Source organism: Lepidochelys olivacea (assembly GCF_965140295.1).
Source record: "Lepidochelys olivacea isolate rLepOli2 genome assembly, chromosome: 7".
Classification (NCBI taxonomy): Eukaryota; Metazoa; Chordata; order Testudines; family Cheloniidae; genus Lepidochelys; species Lepidochelys olivacea.
The window spans coordinates 15,565,518-15,587,264 of NC_140417.1; the positions used below are offsets into that span (position 1 = coordinate 15,565,518).

Below are 21,747 nucleotides of genomic sequence, written 5' to 3' on the forward strand. Positions count from 1 at the left end.
ATTTTCTCAATTAAACCAACTGAATACTGTGTAAGAAGCATTTGCAGGGGGCCAACAGCCCCTTTTGTGGGACCCCTTCCCATCTAGAAGAGGTTAAAAGCAAAAAATGTTTAAACTTGCCACCAATTTGGATAGAATATATTTGTTTCTAGGGCCTGTTTGTTTCTAGGGCCTTACAAGCAAAATGTATAATGTGGCCTCCTTTGGGAAAAGAGTTGAGCCTGAATTTCCCAGAAGGGTACTCTGACAGCTAATCCCAGAGTAGCTTTCCTCTTACCTCTGTAACATAGTCAGTAGCATTCACAAATTTCTCAAACTCTGCATTGCTGACCTCATACCGATCCATATAGAACTGGCTAACATGGACTCTTCTAGCAGGCCATTCCCCATCTTGCTGTATTTCAGGTTCATCAGTACCCATTGTGAACATTCCTGTTGGAATAAGGGCCATCTGCAATGGAAACAGATAGGACTGAAAATAACTGCAGTCATTTTTAAGTTAAACAGAGTTTGCCATTGTTTTTGCATCATAGTCTGGGAAATGAGGGTCAACACCGCCTTGAACAACATTTCTTCATGACTAGAATATAGTTCAGTAATTAACGATTATAAAATCTGGAAGGTTCTAGGTTTAAAAGTAAAGTAAATTGAGATGGTCTCCAAGATGAAAAGCGCAGTTCTCAATCTACCCCACTCCCACGGAGCTCCCAGGGATTTCAGACCACTGCTTAGATCCAGACCTATCTCCAGATGGGAGAGAAGGATGCCACTGTCACTGTGCCTCCTTTTTGCATGTGAAGTATTAAGAAGCAATCAGTGAAAATTGCATCTTGCTCACTGCAAAAGGAAGAAGCTTGATTTTCCAATCTGGTGCAGAGAGAAAACTTGACATGTAGATGGACATTATGGAGATTATGAAGCTGCAAAGTGTTCTTTTGAGGACAAAGCACAGCCTACCTGTTCGCATACTAAGTGTCTATGGGATTTTATTTATGAACGGATAAGTACAGCATTCCATCACTGACTAAGGTAGAGACAGCACCTGCATCTCAAAATTGCATCAAAAGGTATAGGGTAAACTTACAATGAATTAATATTCCACACTGTGCAAGGCTGGTCTGGAGCTGTAGCATCAGGCTCAGGAAGTAAAAGACACAATGCCATGAGGGAATGCCACAACTCTATCTCAAGTTATAATGTCTCTTTATGGCTTCAGCCTGCTTTTAGGGAAGACACACCCAGACTTCCCCCAGATGTGTATCACTGCAAAGAGTCCACTGCTAAACCCCCAGCAGGCTTCAGTCAGTCTCTAGCAACAAACTGACAAGAGATCAGATAGTCTCACCCAAGAGACCCCTTCAAGCAGCATGCAGTCCTCAGCAAATGAAAAGCAGGCTGCTCCCACAGTTCTTCCACCAGCACCCCGCCACCTGACTCTGGCAGGCTCTTGGCTCCGTTCCCCATGGGGATGAAACAAGAAAGAGGGAAGAAAAAAGGACTCTAAAAGCCACCAAACCCTTCCTTTTCCTGTTTAAATACCTGCGCCTTGTTGAGTTCTGGGCGGGGGCTCTTTTGCTTCAGCTGGCCAGCGACATGGGTTGCCAGGGTGGTAAGACCCCCTGAAGTGAGGTAACCCCCTGATTTGCTCTAGTGTGGGATCCATGCACCTTATCATACAAACCCTAGTTGCATCCAAGACATTGTTAAGTGATGGGACTGGAGAACACGGTGAATTGATTTAAATCACTGACTGTAATCACGATTTCAATCAACACAAAGGAACCTTGATTTAAAATCAGATTTTAATCTTATTTTGTATTTGTACTTTTGAAGTTATTTTCCTAAAGAAAGATTTTCTTAGTGACTGTAATAACTAAATATGAACTTTACACTAAATGTACTTTTTGCTAACCAGCAGAATAAACTTATCTATACACATTTATAGATGCAGTTATGTAGCTCAACATACGTTTATTCAGATTCTTAATTTTTTACTTTATTGCATTAGAAAATGGTGAATGATGCATTTATTTAGTCTGCTAGGCGACCATTTTTACTCATGATTTGTGTCAAGCTGCATTTGGATAGAAACTGAAATTATATTACAAATGCACAAAACCAGCATTTTTAATTAGTTTTTTTTATTAATTCAATAAAAAAACTTAAATATGCTGGATATAGAGGGGGGGAAATTATCAAAACATATTTTGATTTAAAACTCATGTATTATAACCAAAGACAGTATTAATGGTCGTTAGTGTATTGATGGATTGTTTCTGGTCACCATGGACCAGACTGTCCAAGATATTTAGACTCCTAAAAGATGCAGATAGGTACTCAGTGGAATTTTCAAGAGTGCGTAGGTCAGTTAGGTGCCTAACTCCCACTGATGTCAACTCCCATTCACCTTTCAAAATCTGGCCCCATGTTCAAGTTTTTAGCATTGGTAGATCCCATCTTCTCCCCTTGGTTTATATTCACAGACTGGACAAGGAAAACAAGCTTTCCTGCTTTTTCAAGGTTCGCCTGTCAACTAGTCCACATGAAGAAAATATTCTCTCTGCACCTGCTAGGTTAAACTGAAACAGTAAAAGTTTTCTGCATAACAGAAACTGAAAGTACTGATATTTGGAATAATGTAAATACCAGCATTCACTGGAAATAATCATAGAAACGTAGGGCTGGCTCGAGGTGAAATTCAGCCGCCTGCACTGAGGCAGGACCAAGAAAACCTAGACCATCCCTGACAGATATTGGTCCAACCTGTTCCTAAAATCTCCAGTGATGGGGATTCTTATTGCAGATACTCAATGCAGTACAGGAATTGTGACATAGTTATAAAACTTAAATTGCCTCAAGAGTTAAAGATGTTTTTCCAAAATCCTGTGTGTACATTAAAAAGCATCCTTTAACTCATTAACATTTTAGCAGCTTTCTTTATTTTAATGATTAATAGATTACAGTAACACATCTTATCATAATGTCACATTTTAAACAGCTTATTTTTAAAAAGAAAAATGTATTTAATTTAAATTTAAGAAGTCCTCTTTAAGGTTGGTTTGTTTGTTTTTTTTACTAAATTTTGATCCACCCTGTTGGAGAAGGAGTGGATTCAAGCAGTAGCCAGTTAGATCTGGAGAGGCAGGTTTAAATCTGAAGGTGCCACTGGATATTTTTCAATACACAACAGTGGTGGTGATGCCTCAGTAAGAAATCTGGGCTGGAATAGGGAGTTGCAGCTCAGATTTATAACCCAATGGCAAAACTAACTAGGACAGTTGGCATCAGCTGTTGATAACACGTCACTAAACAAAATAAGTTACCTTACTTGTCAGCCTGTATGCAGGGTCTGGGGGAAGAAGATTGCCTCCTTCCTCCCCCAATGATGTTCCTAAGCACATCAAGAGAAGCTCCCTTTGCTCCCTCACTGCTTCTAAGCACCATTCCCCTCTACAATTAACTCCCATGACACAAGTAGATGAGTGGATTTGCTGAGGGCTGACTTGCACAATACTCACCCTCCCACCCAGTCCCAACTACAAGCCTTGTTTTCATTACATCTGAAAGTGATCAAGAAAGACATGGGCCCCATCCTGTGACCACTCATGCGGAACTCACATTCGACTTAACAGGAGTTCAATGGGAAAAGCAACTGCAGAACTGGACCCAAAAAATATAAACTAGCAGAGCCAACACAACAGAATCTAGCAGGGGATGTATCTTCTTGAAACAAGCAGACAGCAGTTTTGATTCCCTCATGATTGATAACTCTTTGAAGTCTAGGAGGGCAAGGGATATAGATGCCCTTTCTCAGAGATAGTTCCTGAGATCTGTATACAAAAGCCACACTTCTTGAGTAGCTGAGTTAGAACTACAGTAAATGGAGTTATACATTAAATGGAGAAAAGTCCATTGGATTTTAAATATGGGGAGTTATACAGTTAAGATACAAAGAACCTTTTTCCACAGTACCCATCAATATAAATTAGGCCCAATATGGACTTAAAATACTTAACTTTCTGTTTCACATTTTAAACTGTTCTTATTATTTACGAAAATGAATAGACTGACTGTAGTGAGGCCATTACCCCACTCCAGCTCAGAAGTGGTTAAAAGCCAGCCCTTGGAGAGGGTTGGAGCTGAGAGAAAAGGCTAGGCTGATTTGCGGAAGCAGCCACATCTTGGGTCATGCCCCAACCAGGCCACAGATGGCCCTATAAAAGGGTTGTGAGCCAGGAGCTCAGGCAGTCTCTCTCTAGCTCTTGAGAGAGAAGGACCTGGCTGCCTGGGAGAAGGGTACTTGGGACAGAGAAGTGCTGGGGAAAGAGAGGAGAAGCTGGGGAGCTCCAACCTGGCAAATCCCCAGGCTGCGGGCCTCGTCAAAGGCCAAAACAGGTACTGGGGTTGCAAAGGGGCAGCCCGGGGTTAGGCAAAGGCAGCAGGTCCAAACCCCCCTCACCAATGATGAGTGGCCATGACAGACTGCAGTCTGCCCCAGTGAGTGGGGCCTAGAGGATAACTGGCAGTTGCCACTGAGGCAAGGTGGGGATAGAGGGTTTGGGGTTCCCTTGGGAGGGGAGACCCAGAGTGTGGGGGCACTGTCAGGGGGCAGGACCGCAAGGTAAAGGGGAACTGGGGTCCAGAAGGGACACGGGGGCCAGCAGCAGGTGAGACACCGGCCTGCAGAGGGTGCTCTGGGCTGGAAAGAGCTAATTCCCAAGATGACCAGCAGCAGGCTGTGCACCGGTGAGTTATCGCTTCGCTCCACTGACACTTCACTGCAGAATAAATACCCAACAGCAGCTGTGGCCTTTGTTAGGATATCCATCCTGCAGTATGACCTACATTACAAGGGTAATTGTTATTGTAAAACAAACACATAAAGGAAGCCATCAAGTTGGCTTTCACCTGTAATGTCCATGGATACCCTTCTCAGACAGAAGCTTACCTGGACTCCCACGTTGATGCACCATGAAGCTGAGAACGTTGAGAATCGGTAGTCTTCCATTTCTGCAGAGTTCTAGTCTTGTACTGTTATCTCACAATGATGCTACCAGGTATAACCATTTGGATAAATTAAGTGGGCAATGGAGGAGTTTATGTTCCCTGTCCAATTCTTATTTCTTGATTTTTATTTTTTATTTTAGGTTTACTTTGTTCATTTAACAGCACTGTGTCCAACCAGCTTCACTGTTTCCCTTCTCTACAGTAGATTTCCACTTTTGTTTGGGTTCCTTCACAGCAACATTTACCATCTTTTACAAGACAGCCAGAAGTGGTTGTGAAACCACACAATAGGCAAGGGAACTCAAGGCCGACAGAGCACCTGAAATTACTTTTCAGCCGGCTATTATATTTTTTAAATTGACTAAATTTGAAGTTGATCTTACAGAAAGGAGTCTAAATGCTTATGAATCATCTTCAGCTCAACAGCAGTCTGGGTTTTTATGCTTGTCTCACTGCAAGTGGGTTTCCTGATAAGAAGTTACTCCTAAGTTTCCTGGGGACTTTTAAAGAATGCATCAACGAACACGATCAGAGCTATATAACTGCCTACCTTCTAATCTCTTGCTGACTCACTGAAGCTAAAATAAGTGCTCTGAGAAGGCTTGGGAGTCACAGATTTTTGAGCTTGCTAGTCAGTTATCAGTACACAAAAAAACTTTCCAGCTCAATGATCACGTCATCCCACAATCTAAAGAATTCTGATAGATGCCCTGTTATCAATGTGGCCTTTAAAAACCTTCCTTTTGAACCCAACATTCGCATATCATGCAGGCACTCACCCATCTATGCACCACAGGCTTCTACCATGACATCCAAGTCCAGGGCCCAACATAGGACTCTTGGAGTATACATTCTAATTACGACACCACCACCACCCATTTTATGGCTCAAGCAAGCTGCTGTTTTGGAATACAATCATCTTTTGATTGCAGGTGATAGTGTCAAAGTGACAAATGGCCTCTTTGCACCCATTTGAACCAAGAAGCACTTACTGACAGTGAGTGTGGAGGTGTTCAGCACTGAAGGGAAACAAGTTCCTAAAATTAGTTAATGGATTCAAGAACACTGTTCATCCAACAACAAATGAAAATCTTAGCTTCTAACTTAAAAATGAAGATTGAACTTAGTTTCACCAAGGTGAGGAAATGCCCAAGTTTAACTACGGAGGCAGAAGTCCAGCAGCAGATCAATCAGGGAGAGGAGTGTCTAGTTGACTGCACTGAGTACAGCATGTACCAATACTGGTCTTCTGGCCAAGTGACCTATGCACATAAAGGGTGCACACAGCTGCTTGTCCTCAAGAACCAATCAGAGCATCTTGAGATCAAATCTGCTGAAGTGATGTCTTTTTTGTAGTTATATTTATAGGGTGGACATACGAGAATATCTGTCAGACACCAGGCCCACCTCCAAACTAGCTGCCCCAATCTTACAATGGAGATGATCCCTTCCCATCACACATGTGGCTAAAATGGAACAGAGGGACAAACCCCCTTAGAAGGTACCACCTGCTGACAGAGATGGAGAAGGCCAACTATTCCTCAGGCATCAAGAATGTCCCCCTCCAGAAAAATACTGAGTTTCAAAGCGCACCATAGTTTGTCTGTGAATAAGAGATCTGATCTTTGGAAACATCTGCAGCTGCCTGCTGGGGCTGCCAACTGCCCCACCTCAGATACCAACGTCAAAGAGTCATAATCCCTCCCCCTGCTCTTTGGGATCCCACTTTTAAATTTCTTACATTTTGATAAGAGCTCCTAACTGAGTTTTTATGAGCCTTATAACAGGGCTTTGTGCTTTATCCTTTAACTATCCTGTGAATTATTTAAGTGGTGACAATCCACTTTGTTTTGTGTATTTAAGTATTCCTAGATTGTTTCTTATGCTGTGCAAGAGAACATCCTATTTCCAACCCCACACTCTTCTCTTTAGTTTTTAGCTCAATGCTTCCGAGGAACATCTAAGAAAAGGTTTACCTACAGAAAAATTTGTAGTCCGACTTTACAGTAAGTAGAAATGATGGAGAAGCGAACCTTTTATCATCAGCTGCATATTAGATTTAGACATTGATTTAGATGCTGTCCATGTTGACAATAAGTTTTGCTTTTCCCCCTCATCTCCTGATCTATAACTCAATACAGTTTTGTCTTGCTCAAGTGTTGCCATCACATTTCGATCAAGTCAACTAGGTTAATATCAGTGGTTTATAAAACTACCTTGTCAGAAAAGAACATTAAACACATGGGAAAACAAAATAAAGGAACTACAAACTAAGTGAACTACAGCATTAAGACCCTTGTAGGTGTTTTGATTAAGGATAGTGCAATTCTCACAGACTTCAGGTTACTGAAGATAATATCAACTCATCTAACGTTTAGGTATTGAGTCTTTTTGACCATTTTGATGACCCAGATCTCAGTTATAAACTTCCTTTTATTGTTTGAAACAATTTTAGGATGAAATCTGAGCCATCTTTGAAGATCATTAAAGCATTTTGTACTCCATTTACATTGTGTCTGCTGGCTTCTGCGTTTTTGTCCCAAACATTAGTTACTTTGAGGTCATTAACTGACATAAATAAGATCCTAAAGTATGTAGAAATAAAGGAAATGTCATTTAAATTTACATTTTTTGTTCCATAGCGAGAGCTATAGAGATGAACAGAAAGAAGTAGATACCAATTGATTAAAAACCTCAAGTTTAGGCATAACTGCCGCAGTTCTTTCTAACAAAGCTTAGAATGACAGCAGATAAGAAGCAGCTAGCAGTTTATTTTGATGAAGCTAAAGCTTTTAAATTGCAATGAACAATGATGAAGGGAAGAGTAATGCAGGACTAAAATGGATAAGTCTTAAGGTAGAGAGTCCTTTCCAAATTCATTAAAACCACTGTATGTTAATATAACTGCATCTTTTAGTCTCCCTTTACTGTAACAGGCTTTCCAACAGTTGTAGGAATATCAGGTAGCCGTCTTTTTTTCTAATATAGAAAATCATGTTTTCCCAACAGGATTTGAGAATCTCTACCTGGCAAATGATTATTCTTTTGGCATTACCGTTTCCTGTTTTACTTAGCCTTTATCATGGATAACTAATCAGTGAAATTATAACTGAGAAGAGTAAATCATAGAATATCAGGGTTGGAAGGGACCCCAGAAGGTCATCTAGTCCAACCCCCTGCTCAAAGCAGGACCAATTCCCAGTTAAATCATCCCAGCCAGGGCTTTGTCAAGCCTGACCTTAAAATAAAAAGAGTCAGATAACAAATAGTACTGTGTCCCCTCATGAGGAATAATGTGTTCAGTTCTAAGCCCCATCTCTCAATAAGAATATAACAAAATAGAAAGGACTTGGGAACAAAATTAAAAGTTTAGCGGCATGATGAGACTGAAGGGATTGCGTACATACAAACAGGGCCTAGTTCTCAGCTCCAGTACACCAGTTACACAGTGACGTAACTCCACTGATGTTACATTATTATCCTGGTCCATGCCTGAGCGTAGAAGCAGGGCTACACTCGTACTGAGAACATGACAATCCTTCAGAAGCATAACTACAGCCTTACACAAGGGAATCATCAACTTCAATAGCAGAAACCAACCTATTGGTATTTACACAAACTGATCCAATTCCATTCCACATAAGTCACTGGCAAGCACATTCCCAGTCCCATTCAAGGGAAGGCTTGGGAATGTGCCTGCCAAAGACAAAGCATTACATATCAGTTGGCACATCCCAGTGTTCCATAGGAAGGTCTTGCCAGAACAGGTGCATGTTTGAGCAGCAGAGCAGAACACACAATTATATAAAATGTAGCGCTTTGTTGAGAGCTGAACAACAACGGAAAAAGAAGACTAATTTAGGTTCATATTTTCAAGTAAGGCCTTGACTACACTACGAAATTACTCCAATTTTACAGAAGTCAATTTTTGGGAACAGATTGTGAAGTCGAGTGCATACGTCCACACTAAGCACATTAATTCGGTGGTGTGCGTCCACAGTACCATGGCAAGCGTAGACATTCCGAGCGGTGCACTGTGGGTAGCTATCTCACAGTTCCCGCTGCCCATTGGAATTCTGGGCTAAGCTCCCAATGCTTGATGGGGCCAAAAATTTGTCAAGGCTGCTTATGGGTAAATATCAGTCAACCCTCCCTCCATGAAAACAATGGGAGACAATCATTTCGTGCCCTTTATTCTGGATTGCCTGAGCAGATGCCATAGCACAGCTAGCATGGAGCCCATTCAGCTCACTGCAGCAGTTATGACCTTTGTAAATACCTCACGCATTATCATGCAGTTTATGCAGAACCAGAACCTGAAAAAATAGGCGAGGAGGCAACAGCAGCGCGGTGACATGGACAGAGATTTCTCTAAAATAAGGACATGGACAGAGATTTCTCTAAAACTGTGGTCCCTGGCAATTTGGAGATCATGGTGTTAATGGGGCAGGGTCATGCCATGGAACGCCGATTCTGGGCCTGGGAAACAAGCACAAACTGGTGGGACTGCATAGTGTTGCAGGTTTAGATGGCTCCAAAACTTTCTCATGCATAAGGGCACTTTCATGGAACTTTGTGACTTGCTTTCCCCTGCTCTGAAGAGCAAGAATACCAAAATGAGAGCAGCCCTCACAGTTCACAAGTGAGTGACACTAGCTCTGTAGAAGCTTGCAATGCAAGACAGCTACCGGTCAGTCGGGAATCAATTTGGAGTGGGCAAATCTACTGTGGGGGTTGCTGTGATGCAAGTAGCCAACGCAATCATTGAGCTGATGCTATCAAATGTAGTGACTCTGGGAAATGTGCAGGTCATAGTGGATGGCTTTGCTGCAATGGGATTCCCTAACTGTGGTGGGGCTATAGATGGAATGCATATCCCTATCTTGGGACTGGATCACCAAAGCAGCCAGTACACAAAGCAGCCGGTACTTTTCAATGGTGCTGCAAGCACTGGTGGATCACAAGGGACATTTCACCAACATCAACATGGGATGGCTGGGAAAGGTTCATGACGCTCACGTCTTCAGGAACTCAAGTCTGTTTAAATGGCTGCAGGAAGGGATTTATTTCCCAGACCAGAAAATAACTGTTGGGGATGTTGAAATGCCTATAGTTATCCTTGGGGACCCAGCCTACCCCTTAATGCCCTGGCTCATGAAGCCGTACACAGGCACCCTGGACAGTAGTCAGGAGCTTTTATTGTTTGAATGGCTGAGCAAGTGCAGAATGGTGGTAGTGTGTGCATTTGGATGTTAAAAGGGTCGCTGGCGCAATTTACTGATTCACTCAGACCTCAGCGAAACCAATATTCCCATTGTTATTGCTGCTTGCTGTGTGCTCCACAATCTCTGTGAGAGTAAGGAGGAGGTGTTTATGGTGGGATGGGAGGTTGATGCAAATAGCCTGGCCGCTGGATACGCACAGCCAGACACCAGGGTGATTAGAAGAGCATAGCAGGAAGCGCTGCACATCAGAGAAGCTTTGAAAACCAGTTTCATGACTGGCCAGGGTACCGTGTGACACTTCTGTTTGTTTCTCCTTGATGAAAACCCGCCCCCTTGCTTGACTCTAAATTCCCCGTAAGCCACCAGCCCTCCTCCCTTCGATCACAGCTTGCTTGCAAAGGAAATAAAGTCACTATCATTTAAAAAACATGTATTCTTTATTAATTGATTATAAAAATAGGGAGATAACTCACAAGGTAGCCCGGGTGGGGTGTGGGAGGAGGATAGGAGGGAAGGAAAAGGCCACTTCAAAACTTGTTGAATGACAGCCTTCTGTTGCTTGGGCTGTCCACTGGGGTGGAGTGGTTGGGTGCCCGGAGCCTCCCCCCCGCGTCCTTGGTCATCTGGGTGAGGAGGCGATGGAACGTGGGGAGGAGGGAGGGCGGTTAAACAGGGCTGCAGTGGCAGTCTGTGATCCTGCTGCCATTCCTGAACCTCCACCAGATGCTGGAGCATGTCCGTTTGATCCCACAGTAGCCCCAGCATTGCATCCTGCCTCCTCTAATCTTCCTGCCGCCACCTCTCATCTCGATCGTCCCTCCTGTCTTCACCTTCATTGGCCGCTTTCCTGTACTGTGTCCCTCCACACATTCTGCTGAGCTCTGTCAGTGCCAGACAACTGCATGAGCTCAGAGAACATTTCATCGCGCGTGCGTTTTTTTTGCCAACTTATCTGAGATAGCCTTTGGGACAGGGAAGGGAGACTTGAAACATTTGCAGCTGCGGGAAGAATAAAAGGGAGTGAAATGTTTTAAAAGATACATTTTACAGAACAATGGCTATACTCTTTCACAGTGAACAACACTATTCACATTACATAGCACATGTGATTTTGGTACAAGATCGCATTTTGCATCTTATATTGAGTGCCTCGGCTTTGGTGTGAGAGATCACACACGCAGTGCCGGGCAACAGAATTCAGCTTGCAGGAGGCCATGGTAAGCCATAGTCTTTCGGCTTCTGCAACCTTCATAACAGCAGTGCCCTCCTTTCCCATACCAAGTTAAGCCCGTTGAGTTGGCCATTTAGTCGCTGCGTTTTAGTGTTAACGTGCAGCAGCATAAACCAAACTAACCCCCCCCCCAATCCAATTCTCTGGGATGATTGTATAAGTAGGGGCATAGCGAGCAGATCGAGGGACGTGATCGTTCCCCTCTATTCGACATTGGTGAGGCCTCATCTGGAGTACTGTGTCCAGTTTTGGGCCCCACACTTCAAGAAGGATGTGGATAAATTGGAGAGAGTCCAGCGAAGGGCAACAAAAATGATTAGGGGACTGGAACACATGAGTTATGAGGAGAGGCTGAGGGAGCTGGGATTGTTTAGCCTGCAGAAGAGAAGAATGAGGGGGGATTTGATAGCTGCTTTCAACTACCTGAAAGGGGGTTCCAAAGAGGATGGCTCTAGACTGTTCTCAATGGTAGCAGATGACAGAACGAGGAGTAATGGTCTCAAGTTGCAGTGGGGGAGGTTTAGATTGGATATTAGGAAAAACTTTTTCACTAAGAGGGTGGTGAAACACTGGAATGCGTTACCTAGGGAGGTGGTAGAATCTCCTTCCTTAGAGGTTTTTAAGGTCAGGCTTGACAAAGCCCTGGCTGGGATGATTTAACTGGGAATTGGTCCTGCTTTGAGCAGGGGGTTGGACTAGATGACCTTCTGGGGTCCCTTCCAACCCTGATATTCTATGATTCTATGATTCTATTCTATGATTCTATGATTCTATGATCACTTTACCCCTCACCCCACTGCAAGGCTAGTATCAGGGAAGATCCCTGCTAGCCAAACACAAACAGCTCAGTGACAATGGCCCCCCCACTCTAACTGCAGGGAAGATTTCTTTTCAGCCCCAGGCAAACAGCCCAGGTAGGAATGACCACCTCTGAATGTCCCCTTAATTAAATTCCCTTATTTCAACCAGGTTATCATGAACAATATCACTCTCCTGAGGATAACACAGAGAGATAAAGAATACATGTTGCTTGAATGCCAGCGAACACCGGGACCATACGCTGCCAGGCTTTGTCATGCAGTGATACCAGATTACTTGCTACTAGCATGGCATGGTTAAGTGTCCTACCATGGAGGACGGAATAAGGCTGCTCTCCCCAGAAACCTTTTGCAAAGGCTTTTAGAGTACCTCCAAGAGAGCTTCATGGAGATGTCCCTGGAATATTTCTGCTCCATCCCCAGACACATTAACAGACTTTTCCAGTAGCTGTACTGGCCACGAATGCATCCCAAAGTCCTCAGGGCAAATTAACAATTAAAAAAGCTTGCTTTTAAAATATGTATTATATTTTAGAAGGTACACTCACCAGAGGTCCCTTCTCCAGCTTCATTGGGTTGGGAGGGTATTTCAATCAGGGTGAGAAAAAGATCCTAGCTGTCAGGGAGAACAGTGTGCTGTGTGCTCTCCTCAAGCTCGTCCTCCTCCTCATCTTCCCCATCTGCAAAATCCTCAGGCATGGTGGAGAGTACCTCATCATCGGAGTCCACGGACGGGGTGGGGTAGTGGTGGCAGCCCCCCCCCTAGAATTGCATGCAGCTCAGCGTAGAAGCAGCATGTCTGTCCCAGAGTGTCCCTTTGATTCTTTGGTTTTCTGGTACACTTGTCTGAGCTCCTTAAGTTTCACGCGGCACTCTGTTGCGTCCCTGCTGTAGCCTCTGTCCCTCATGGCCTTGGAGATGTTTTGAAATGTTTTGGCATTTCGTCTTTTGGAACGTAGTTCTGATAGCATGGCTTCATCTCCCCATACAGCGATCTGGTCCATGCTGGAGCTCTTTTTCAATTCTGGGACTGCATGGTTACCTGTGCTGATGACCTTGCCTGGCCAAACAGGAAATGAGATTCAAAAGTTCCTGGGGCTTTTCCTTTACACCTGGCCAGTGCATCCAAGTTCAGAGTGCTGTCCAGAGCAGTCATAATGGTACACTGTGGGATAGCTCCCGGAGGCCAATACGTCGAATTGCATCCACACTAACCCTAATTCGAAACGGCGATGTCTATTTCAGCGCTAATCCCCTCGTTGGGGAGGAATAAGAAATCGGTTTTAAGAGCCCTTTATGTCGACAAAAATGGCTTCGTTGTGTGGACACGTGCAAGGTTAATTAGATTTAATGCTGCTAAATTCGACAAACTTGTAGTGTAGACCAGGCCTAAATGTTCTCAGTAATGAAGTTCAAAAAATACAAAAACCATCTCACAATTAAAGTTTCTAAATGGATTTTTTTCTTCAAATTTTATGGAAGAAAGTAAGTCCGCAAGACAGAACTCTCCAGTCACTCCTGCTAAACCTGTCCCAGTTCTTCCTCAAAGCTGTTAGTTGATCTAGGTGCTGATTCTTCAACTACATCTCATGGGGTGACCTCTCTCTGCTCAGAGCTCTGTTGGCTTCACTAGGACCCCCATCAGGCACAAATGCAGTTGCAAGATGGGCTGTAATAATGGACACAAATGCACTCATGTATCAGGCTTCAGAGACTCTGAAACACTGCTGTTAGGCACTTGGTCAGTTGTGCAGTACTGCTATGTAACTGCGAGGGAGGGACTGATCAACCCCTGCTGATCAGTTTATAACCTGGTCTATGAGGTTACATATACCTAAGTCTAAAAAACTAAGATGGTGACCCTGAGTGCTGGGTGTTAAACAAGATTGATATAATAGGTATAACAGAAACTTGGTGGAACGATAATAATCAAATCAATGGGACATGGTAATACCAGGATACACAACATATAAGAATGACAGTAGATCATGCTGACGTGGGAGTGGCACTACATTGAAAGAAATATAAAGATAATAAAAATCTAAATGAATCACACTATACCATACAATCTCCATGGATAGAAATTCCATGCTTGACTAGAACGAGTATAGCTGTAGGAATATACTACCGACCACCCTGACCAGGATAGTGACTGTGATTGCGAAATGCTCAGGGAGGTGAGAAAGGCTACAAAAACAGAAAAAAAAGGCAATTATAATGGGAATTTTCAACTATCCCCATATCGGCTTGGTAGATATAACCTCAGAACAGGATGCAGAGAAAATTTCGAGACACCATGAACGTTTTTTGGAGCAGCTAGTCCTGGAACCCACAAGAGGAGACGCAATTCTTGGTTCAGTCCTAAGTGAAGCACACGATCTGATCCAAGAGGTGAATACAGGTGAACCTCTCAGTAATAGCAACCGAAGAACCTTACTGTAGTAGCATTTAACTTCAAATGGGGGAACAAAAATTAGGAAGCTAGTTAAACAGACATTAAAAGGAACAGTCACAAGAATGAAATGCCTTCAAGTTGCATGGAAGCTTTTAAAAAGACTGTAATAGAGGCTCAAACTAAACGTATCCCCCCCACACACACACACACACAAAAACATGGGAACCAAAAAAAAAAAAGCCACCATGGCTAAACAAGAACATAAAGTAGGTGGTTAGAGGCAAAAAGTCAGCCTTTAAAAATTGGAAGTTAAATCCTGCTAAGGAAAATAGAAAGGCACAAACTCTGTCAAGTCAAGTGTAAAAATATAACTAGGCAGGCCAAAAAAAATAATCTGAAGAGCAACTACCAAAAAACAAAACTAAACTGCAAAAAAATCATTTTTAAGTATATCACACTCAGGAAGCCTGCAAAACAATCAGCGTGGACACAGAAGGTTAAGGTGCTTAAAGAGCACTCCAGGAAGACAAGGTTGTTGCAGAGAAACTAAATGAATTCTTTGCATCAGTCTTCACTGCAAAGGATGTGAAGGAGATTTCCACATCTGGGCCATTCTTTTTAGGTGACAAATCTGTCCCAGACTAAGATGTCAACAGAGGAGGTTTGGGAACAAATTGATAAACTAAACAGTACTAAGTCACCAGATAATATTCACCCAAGAGTTCTGAAGAAACTCAAATATGAAATTGCACAATTAACTGTAGCATGTAACCTTTCACTTAAATCAGCCTCTGTAACAGACGACTGGAGGACAGCTAATGTAACAGATTTTTAAAAGAGGCTCCAGAGGGGATCCTGGCAATTACAGGCCAGTAAGCCTAATTTCAGCGTCAGGTAAATTGGTTTAAACTGTAGTAGAAATGATCACACACACAGATGAACACAATTTGTTGAAAGGAACATGGCTTTTGTAAAGGGAAATCATGCTTCACCAATCTATTAGAATTCTTGAGCAGCAGTGGGGGCATTAACAAACATGTGGACAAGGGTGATCTAGTCGACTTCCAGAAAGCCTTTCACAAGGTCCCACACCAAAGGCTCTTCAGCAAAGAAAGCAGTCATAGGATAAGAGGGAAAGTCCTCTCATGGATCAGAAACTGGATCAGTTAAAAGATAGGACACAAAGGGTAGGAATATATGGTCAATTTTCACACTGCAAAGAGAGAAAAAGCAGGGACCCCCAAGAATCTGTACTGGGGCCAGTGCTGTTCAACATTTTCATAAGTGACTTGGAAAAGGGGGTAAACAGTGAGGTGGCAAAAAAGTCTGCAGATGATACAAAACTACTCAAGATAGTTAAGTCCAAAGCTGACTGTGAAGAGTTACAAAGGGATCTTACAAAACTGGGTGACAGGGCAAGAAAATGGCAGATGAAATTCAGTGTTGATAAATGCAAAGTAATGTACGTTGGAAAACAATCCCAAATATAGATACAAAATTATGGGGGTCTAAATTAGCCGTTACCACTCAAGAAAGAGATCTTGGAGTCATTGTGAATAGTTCTCTGAAAACATCTGCTCAATGTGCAGCAGCAGGTCAGAAAAGCTAACAGAATGTTAAGAACCACTAAGAAAGGATAAGACGACAGAAAATATCATAATGCCACTATATAAATCCATAGTAGGCCTGACCTTCAGTACTACTTACAGTTCTGGTCATCCCATCTCAGAAAAAATATTGGAAAAGGTACAGAGAAGGGCAACAAAAATAATTAGGGATAGGGAACAACTTTCATAGGAGGAGAGATTAAAAAACTGGGACTGTTTAGCTTAGAAGACAGACGACTAAGGGAAAGGTCTATAAAATCATGAATGGGATGGAGAAAGTGAATAAGGAAGTGTTATTTATCCCTTCGCATAACACGAGAACCAGGTGTCACGCAATTAAATTAATACGCAGCAGGTTTAACACAAACATAAGGAAATACTTTCTCCACACAACACAGTCAACTGTGGAACTCACTGCCAGAGAATGTTGTGAAGGCCAAAAATATACCTAGGTTCAAAAAAGGTAAGTTAACGGAGGATAGGCTAATAACCAAGATGGTCAGGAACACAACCCCATGCTTTGGGTGTCCCTAAACGTCTGACTGCCAGAAACCGGGACTGGACGACAGGGGATGGATCACTCGAATAATGGCCCTATTCTGATCATTCCCATTCAAGCATCTGGCACTGGCCACTGTCAGAAGACAGGATACTTGGCTAGATAGGCCATTGGTCTGACCCAGTATGGCCATTCTTATGACAGATACTTGACCTTTTTGACCTAGCTAACATAAATGTTAACAATCAGATCCTCAGCTAGCATAAATCAGCATAGTACTTCTAAAATCAACAGAGTTATGCTAGTTTCCAGCAACTGAGGATCTGGCTCTAAATGTTCATATGAACACAGTATATTTCCAAATTTTGCAAAGCTACCTCACAATTATTCCTAACAGGAAGTTCCGCAACTTGATTATAACCTACAAAGGAGTTCTCTTTCATATTTTTAGAATGTATTGCTTCTCTCCAGACTAAATAACTTGTTTAGTAACTTCCTTCTTACATTACTAGCTTCCAATACTAGTCAGCTTTCATTGCATTTTTCTGGAACAACTAGGTAGCATTTAGAACAAAGCAACTACAGCTGAGTCAAAAGCACGTAGTATACATACCGCCATTAACTTTTCTGTTCTCTTTTCTAAGATCTCAGCACAGAACAACATTCTAATCTAAATGCTTTCTAGACTGCTGCTACTCCCCGATATACATTTCCATTAAGCTAGTCACATTACCCAGACTGTTTACACTAAACTTCCCAGCTAAGTCAAAATCAATACTGCCTCAATCCATACATAAGCTCTTGTCATCATGCCACTTGATATCAATCAAGTGAAGAACATAGGGTGCTACATGGCTCTGGTGTTGGTGATGGTGACACCGTTTACAAACTGCAGAAGAACTTTCTATGCATATAAAATCTTCCCACTATATTTTCCACTGTATGCACCTGATGAAGTGAGCTGTCACTCAAAAAAGCTTATGCTCTAATACATTTGTTAGTCGCTAAGGTGCCACAAGTCCTCCTGTTCTTTTTACGGATACAGACTAACATGACTGCTTACTCTGAAACCTCTCATTATGCAAGTCTGGTTACCCATTCCCCAACGTTATTGATGGCCCATATTCTCGTCTAGGCTGTAAGGTTTGGACAGCCTCTCATGTATTTTGGTCTACCGCGCCATCTATTTTACATGCTGAAGGAGCACTCACATCTAAAAACTGCTGTTCTTGAGAAGTCAAATAAACTAATAATGGAAATTGCTTTGAGCACCCAGCCATTTACAAGGCACCCGCCATCCCAAACCACAATCCTGGGAGCCCAGGCCCCCCGCCACGGGCAGCTGTAGGCCTCGCCCACCTGACTGTGCGCAGCGGGCCCCTTGCGGGTGCCCGGCCCCACGGCCGGACTCGGGGCATTGGCCTCCGGGGAATACCTCCAGGCCGCCGCCGCGGCCGCCTCCCCGCCGCTCCCCCGGCCCGCGCTACAGCCACACGTCCCCTTGGAGGCCGCCGCCGCGCTGGAAGAGGAGGAGCTCGCAGCCGCCCCGGGCCCCGAACACAGCGCCAAGCCCAGCACCAGAGCCCAGCTCGGCGCAGCCCGCCCTGCCCTGGGCGCAGCCATGTTGGCTTGGGGCACCGCGTGACGTGCGCAGTCAGGTGACCTGCCCTGGCGTTAAAGAGACAGCGCTCGCTTCCGAGCGGGCTGTCTGGGGCTGTGCCCCGCTGGGGGCAGCGCTGCAGCTTCCAGCGTCGGCTACTTGCCCTGCGGCAATCAGGCCTCCGGGGTTCTAGTCCCCCCTCTGCCACCGCCTTGTCTTATGGTCTGAGGCGCCCCACCACGCCTAAGAGCCTCAACTTCCCCGTCTGTAAAATGGGACGAATGCTACCTCTCTGCCTCAGAGACGTGTCAAAGCTACATCAGCTAGTGCCTGCAAAGTGTTGTAAGACCCTCCAGCCAACGTGCTATAATATATTATTCAATGTCCTGAGCCTTGGTTGTATACTGAATTCACCCAGATTGATGATGATGATGATGATAATAATGAATAATGAAAGTCTAGACCCAGATGATAACCCCAATGAAATCAACAGCAAAACTCCCATGGACCGTGGTGGAACTAGGAATTGGTGTATGGTGGAAGAGAGGTAAGCTCTTCAACATGGCTGTCTTCACTTAGAATCACAGAATAGAATATCAGGGTTGGAAGGGACCTCAGGAGGTCATCTAGTCCAACCTCCTGCTCAAAGCAGGACCAATCCCCAACTAAATCATCCCAGCCAGGGCTTTGTCAAGCCTGACCTTAAAAACCTCTAAGGAAGGCAATTCCACCACCTCCGTAGGTAACACAGTCCAGTGCTTCACCACCCTCCTAGTGAAAAAGTTTTTCCTAATATCCCACCTAAACCTCCCCCACTGCAACTTGAGACTATTACTCCTCATTCTGTCATCTGCTACCACTGAGAACAGTCTAGATCCATGCTCTTTGGAACCTCCTTTAAGATAGTTGAAAGCAGCTATCAAATACCCCCTCAATCTTCTCTTCTGCAGACTAAACAATCCCAGTTCCCTCAGCCTTTCCTCATAAGTCATGTGTTCCAGTCCCCTAATCTTTTTATTGTCCTCTGCTGGATTCTTTCCAATTTTTCCACATCCTTCTTGTAGTGTGGGGCCCAAAACTGGACGCAATACTCCAGATGAGGCCTCACCAATGTCGAACACAGAGGAATGATCACGTCCTTCGATCTGCTGGCAATGCCCCTACTTATACAGCCCAAAATGTCGTTAGCTTTCTTGGCAACAAGGGCACAGTGTTGACTCATATCCAGCTTCTTGTCCACTGTAACCCCTAGGTCCGTTTCTGCGGAACTACTGCCGAGCCATTCAGTCCCTAGTCTGTAGCGGTGCATGGGATTCTTCCGTCCTAAGTGCAGGACTCTGAACTTGTCCTTGTTGAACCTCATCAGATTTCTTTTGGCCCAATCCTCTAATTTGTCGAGGTCCCTCTGTATCCTATCCCTACCCTCCAGCGTATCTACCACTCCTCCCTGTTTAGTGTCATCTGCAAACTTGCTGAGGGTGCAGTCCACGCCATCCTCCAGATCATTAATGACCTGCATTTTTGACAGGCACATGGCATTTTTTGGAAGGAAGCAGAGGGAACATCAGTCACTAGAGAATGTGAACATACATAGCTATCATGAGCATCCTCACTGAGGGGCATTGCTACCTTGGAGCCTCTCTGGAGATAGCTTCTTACTAGAGTTTCTGCAGTGTGAAGCTTTCTATTTTCTTAAAATAGCTTTTAATGCTGAAATAAACAAGACCAAAATAAAGCAATTTGGCCTGCATTTAAGCAGAGATCATATTTGAGTATCTTTATACCAAATGGGGGGGTCCAAATTGTTCTGATGCTGGAATAATCATGCTGAAGAAGTGAGGATTCAGGACCGTCATGAGATTTGGCCCATTTGTCAACTCTTTTAAAACAGTTACTAGTAAGTGGTATCAAAACATATGACAGGATATCTCCCCAGAGAAGTCAGATCGCCTCTCAGTGTCTCCATTTCTCATTGGTAAAGATAATGCTACTTCTCCTTTGTAAAGTCCTTTCAAACTGATGGATAAAAAGCACTATAGAAGTGCTAAGTACTATCATTATATGTCTTACATTGAGGAATTGCATTCTCTGCCAATGTGAATGTTCTGGGCATGCATCTGGGGCCAGGCATATCAATTACATTCACTTTCTTTTCTTTTCTTTTCTTTTTCTTAACAAGTCACCTGTAAGAAATCACAGGCATAAGGATGTGTCTACCACGATATTATTATCTGTGACTCATCCAAGATGCAGATAAAATTCCACATGCAAGAGGTATGGTCTGATCCTCCTCCTACCCAAAATTAATGGCAAAACTCACATTGATTTCAATGGGAGAAAGTAGGGCCACTCTGACCAGAAAAAGAACAGCATTTTTAACCACAGCATCATTTTTAACAAGTACTGTTCAACACAGTGGGCTGACCTGTAGCTTTGTCACAAGCCCTGTGTATGGGGAAACGTGTTAATGTGTCATCTCAGGAGTAGTATAGGGATAGAATCATGTATCTGAGAGGCAGTTTCCTCTCTCATCACTCTGGGTAGAGGAGGTAATTTGTTGCTTCTATAAAAATGCAAATTACTACCCCTGTGCTGGCTGGTGCTTTGAGATCAGACCCAAGGCTCAACCCACTCTCTGCCCTCCTGTGAGGGAGCGGCAGGTGCACAGTGCCTGCTTACTCCTGTGTACAGGAACCCAAAGTCCTGTTACACACAGGGGCAAAAGAGGTGGGTTCTGACCATTCCTTATACCCATATATGGGCAAGTCAGACTCTAACCCAGTAAAACAATAATCAGCTGTCCCAGTGCATCCAGTACTTCTATTGACACCAATGAGGGGTGTTTGGGGGTCTATTAGGAATGCAGGATCATGTCCTAATAATAAAAGAAATCTTTACTAATTCAGTGAGCTACAGTTACAAATATTTAATGTCATCTTGATCTGTACAGATTAGTTTTGTGAAACAGCAAGAAGCAGCCCCCTGAAGTCAAGGAGAAGGAATTTTTTGCTGTCTTTAGAACTTGGATAGGAACACTACTAGATGTCATTCCTTAGCCTGAAAGTGTCCTCTGTGTTAAAATGACAGTGCTGGGAGTTTTCATAAACATTGTTTCCATTTATCGGTCATTTGTCTCTTTTGTCCTGTGACATACTCAGAAAAGCTACAGAGTGAAGGAAAAACAAATAAACATGAATTTAATTATAAAACCAAATTGCTTTTGGGGTCAGAAAACATAAATGTTCCTTTTATTTTTGAGTAATTATCTTTGCCCCATGCAATAATGATTCCCTATTTAAAATACAAAGGAATTACCAGCAACTTGCTTTCTTCCTCCCTTTATCCAGTGCAGTGGTAACTGTAGG

At 43.4% G+C, this 21,747-nt stretch overlaps 1 protein-coding gene across 3 annotated transcripts in view; it reads right to left on the reverse strand.

Annotated features, from left to right (window-relative positions):
• Window positions 1-18,420, reverse strand: part of SUMF1 (sulfatase modifying factor 1) — an 83,182-nt gene extending 64,762 nt beyond the window's left edge. For all 3 annotated transcript variants that reach the window (XM_084635130.1, XM_084635128.1, XM_084635129.1), the window contains exons 1-2: window positions 18,142-18,420; window positions 278-451 (exon numbers count right to left, since the gene is read on the reverse strand). In XM_084635130.1, coding sequence (XP_084491256.1) covers window positions 278-451; window positions 18,142-18,405 — 438 coding nt within the window. In that variant the 5' untranslated portion in view covers window positions 18,406-18,420. The remainder of the gene's footprint in view (window positions 1-277; window positions 452-18,141) is intronic.
• Window positions 18,421-21,747: the final 3,327 nt, after the last annotated feature.